Source organism: Arachis stenosperma, chromosome 8, assembly GCF_014773155.1.
Source record: "Arachis stenosperma cultivar V10309 chromosome 8, arast.V10309.gnm1.PFL2, whole genome shotgun sequence".
NCBI classification, from domain to species: domain Eukaryota; kingdom Viridiplantae; phylum Streptophyta; class Magnoliopsida; order Fabales; family Fabaceae; genus Arachis; species Arachis stenosperma.
This window is the reverse complement of record NC_080384.1, coordinates 28,173,082-28,176,951: the sequence shown is the minus strand read 5'-3', so window position 1 is coordinate 28,176,951 and position 3,870 is coordinate 28,173,082. Positions and strand designations below refer to the sequence as shown.

The window sequence follows — 3,870 nt, the reverse complement described above, 5'->3', positions numbered from 1 at the left end:
CTAAACATAAATAGGAAGACAAAATTATAGACCTTAATGCAGGAACTACAGCTGGAAGCATGGACATGTTCCACAACAAACACATTGTACTCTTGAGGGGGACCTCATTTTGATATATTATGAAGAAAATGATTTCAAATATGTTGGAAAGTGGGAACCTTGTTTTTCACCTATGCCTAAGATCTAACATTTCCAACCTTGTTTACATTATCTACTTCATACACCTATCACCTATGGTACCCTTTCCACAACACTCTAGGCATGAATAGTGGACACAAATCAATACATAGGATACACTTTTGGACTGAAGAAGCATTGTGAACAAACAATGAGCATCAAAGCATTGAACAATTAAAATACTTGATTTATTGGTTTACATAGTTGGCTAAGAAAAAAAGATAACAGAACTTATCTGTGTAAAAGCCTAACCTCAAAAGCAATTTGAAATTATGGATCATGACAGTGAAAAATACATTCAAATAAACCATGTTAAAAATGAAAGAAACAAACTTCTCAAGCAGGAAAAGCTATCCCACATTGATTGAACACATGGAACCACCCTTCAAGGCTCTGTCAGATTGAATATACCAGCATCTTGTCTTCAGTTGAGTTAATCTAAAAGTATCTCAACAACCCATTACAGCACAATTATACACGAAAACCCCAACATGCTCCTTTACACCGAGTATCTGCCAATCGATGGTGCCATTCACGACCCCTGACTTAGGACACCATGAATTCAACACAACAGCTTCCCCTTCTGGACCCCTTTGTCCACCCACAACCAGAAGTTTATCTCCACAAGCCTTGAAAGCCAGTCCCCAACCATTAGAAGAATCAGCCCGGACCGGAAGCCTTCCCAATTCATCCCAGGTGTTCTTTTCCTTGTCATATTTCTTCACCATGTTAGTTAGATGCTCAACTGCATACAACTGGTTATCAACAACTGCCACAAGAGGAGGCGCTTGAGCAGCCCCATTAACATAAGGATACATACCCTCTATTTTCCGCCAACTTCTTGTCTTAAGATCATATTCCTCCCCACAGCTTAATGAAACAGTTGGACTTGACATTCCGCCAATCACATAAAATTTGCCATCCATAAAAAATCCAGAGCATAATCTCCGAGCTGTGTGCATGTTTGGCAACAGTTCCCAAGTTCCTGTTGAAGAGTCATACAATTCTGCCGATTTCAGAACATTACCATTTTTATCACTTCCCCCCGCAACAATAGCAATGGAACCAGCACTGCCAGATCCAAACAAGCAGCGAGGGCGGTTCATCCCTTGGCACTTCACCCAACCTTGTAAAACCAAGCTATATTTCCAAATAGCAAACTCCATCAATTCCCTGCCGAAAACCAACAATTCACATCCCACAGCCAACGACTCCTTATCCGCATGGTTAAAACATTCATCACAAGGTATCCTAGGTAATGAAATCCATCTATTTACATTGGGGTCAAAGGCCTCCCATCCTCTTGGATCACAAACCAAATAAACCGAATGCTCAACAGCCCCCAATTCCTTCCTCAACCCATATAGGTACCCACTACTAATCAGCTTCTTGTACCTCTTATTTATACACGATAGCGAAGCATAAGCCGATCTACTAATCCAAGCAAGACAATTCAATGCAACATCATCAATAAGACCAGGAAGAAGTGAATCATTTAGCCCATGTCTTGAAGAACCATCATTCACTCCTTCTCTTGTGCTGAGTTTCACTTTCTTTCCATCTTCATTTAAAGAGAAATCCACACGACTCTTCTTTGTCATATCAAGGAATCTTCTTCAGTGTATCCCAACAAGAATACCCTTATTTCACAAATAGACTTTCTTCATATGCTGCAGCCTGTACCCATAAAATAAAACCATTCTAGTATTAGCATGCAACCAATCTCTTTCTATTCATTCACTATTTCTATCAATTAGGAACTTCACTTTTGGAATCCGTTATACCCTTATACTTATATAATAATGGAAAAGAAAAACCACTCTTTTTAGGTACTCCTCCCAATTTGTACATAAAACTGAAAAAACAATAAATCTCTGATAGAAATATGTAAATAAAGCTCAAGAGCAATACCTAATGAATCAGGGCTGAGATTTGATTTGAAAGTCTGGAAAATAGCACAAAAGCAGCAACAAGAACTCCTAGCAGAACTTGCTTGTCTGATTTGCCGCTATGGAAACAGAATCACCTGCAAAATTCAGCAGGATAAGAAATGAACAGAAGAAAAAGGAGTAAACTTTTCTCGGAACAGAAAAAAAAAATGATGAAAAAACCGAATTTGAGCAAAAGGGTATGCTCTGATCCAATTCAAGGAGCAGCGACAAGATTCGGATCCAAATAAAAAAAAGGAATTTGATTTGAGAAAAATGGAATAAGTGAAAATAAAAATGTGTCAGAAGAGTTATGTACCTGGAAGAAAAGAGAAGATCTCAGACAGAATTGAACGGAGAAGGCGTCAAAGCAAGTTGCCGGAAAGGGGCGGAGGCGGAGGCGGAGGTGAAAGGCTGAAAGACAAAGATAACTTGCGACTTTGGACAGCGAAGGAAAAAAAATTGAGTCTTAATGTGTTTATGTGAGTTGTGACTTATAAATAAATAAATAAATAAACATAACTTACACTTTTAATTTCCAAATCTTCTTATTTTGCTATTCTGTCCTTCCATTATCGTCTAATTTCATTTTCACTTCTGTTATGTTTTCCAACTTTGTTCTTTTATTAGTGTTGTACTGTTATTCAATTCAATTATGGAATTCTCAAATTTAATTAAAATATGCCTTGATGGGTGTTCCTTTCAAAATTTAAAGGAATAATATGGGTTGGCATTGGAATGGTCAATTTATGAATATTATTATTCGCAGGGTTTTTTATTTTTTTTATTTTTTTTGGGGTAAAACTTTTTTGTTTATAATACTTAAAACAATTTAGTATTTTTTAATATTCTCAATAATACTAAATTATATTTATAATATCTCTGTCATATTTAAACATGGGTAATTAATTTTTGAGAACACCTTGTCAAGTTGTACTCATGAATATCTTATGACTCTTGTAACAAATATGAGAATAAATTATTCCTAAGTAATTATTTCTAGAATTAAGTTAATAAGATATTGAAGTAAATGGATGTCTAACAAACAAAACTTTCTTTGCCATTATTAACTTAAAGAGTTTAGCTAAAATATGTCTTTAAGACATACATTAATATTAGTATAAAATAATTATTTTTTTTAATAAATATATGATAATATATTAAAAATTTAAAATTAGATAATATATATTTTTTATTCTTAAAATTTATCAAAAAATTTAAAAATATTTTTAAATTTTATTTTATTTTAAATTTGTTCGAGAAATTAAAGTTTTTATTTGTATCAAATATATCCCTAATAACTAAATTTTCAAATAATTCAGAACCAATTCAACAGTAATGCATAATAAATTGATAACTATGTCTAATTTGCTTGTGTTGAAAATTATTGCCGACTTGCTCATAAATTTTTTTTGAAAAATTAACTTTTAGGAATAAATTTGATGCAAATAAAAATTTTTTAGAATAAAATAAAATTTAAGAGTGTTTTTAAAATTTTTAACAAAGTTCAAAAAAAAATATATTTTATCCTTTAAAATTTATGTATTTTTCATAAAATCTTTTTAAATTAATAATCTTAACATGTTTTTAAGGATATAATAATTGTTTAGCTAAATTCTTATTTAAATTAATTATTATTGAGTATACGTGTAGAAAGAAAAAAGTATTTGTAATATATTAGTAAGCTATTGACTTGACCACTCATTATTTTAATAGTGTTATAAATGAAAATGGGTATGGTTAATAATTTTTTGATATCAACAGT

At 32.5% G+C, this 3,870-nt stretch overlaps 1 protein-coding gene across 1 annotated transcript; it reads right to left on the bottom strand.

Annotated features, from left to right (window-relative positions):
• Nucleotides 1-315: 315 nt before the first annotated feature.
• LOC130944170 (F-box/kelch-repeat protein At5g60570-like) lies at nucleotides 316-2,644 on the bottom strand. The gene is made up of 3 exons (XM_057872357.1): nucleotides 2,425-2,644; nucleotides 2,089-2,203; nucleotides 316-1,854 (listed from the first exon to the last, which is right to left on the bottom strand). The coding sequence occupies exon 3, from the start codon at nucleotides 1,776-1,778 to the stop codon at nucleotides 627-629; it is 1,152 nt and encodes a 383-aa protein (XP_057728340.1). The 5' UTR covers nucleotides 1,779-1,854; nucleotides 2,089-2,203; nucleotides 2,425-2,644; the 3' UTR covers nucleotides 316-626.
• Between the last annotated feature and the right edge of the window lie 1,226 nt (nucleotides 2,645-3,870).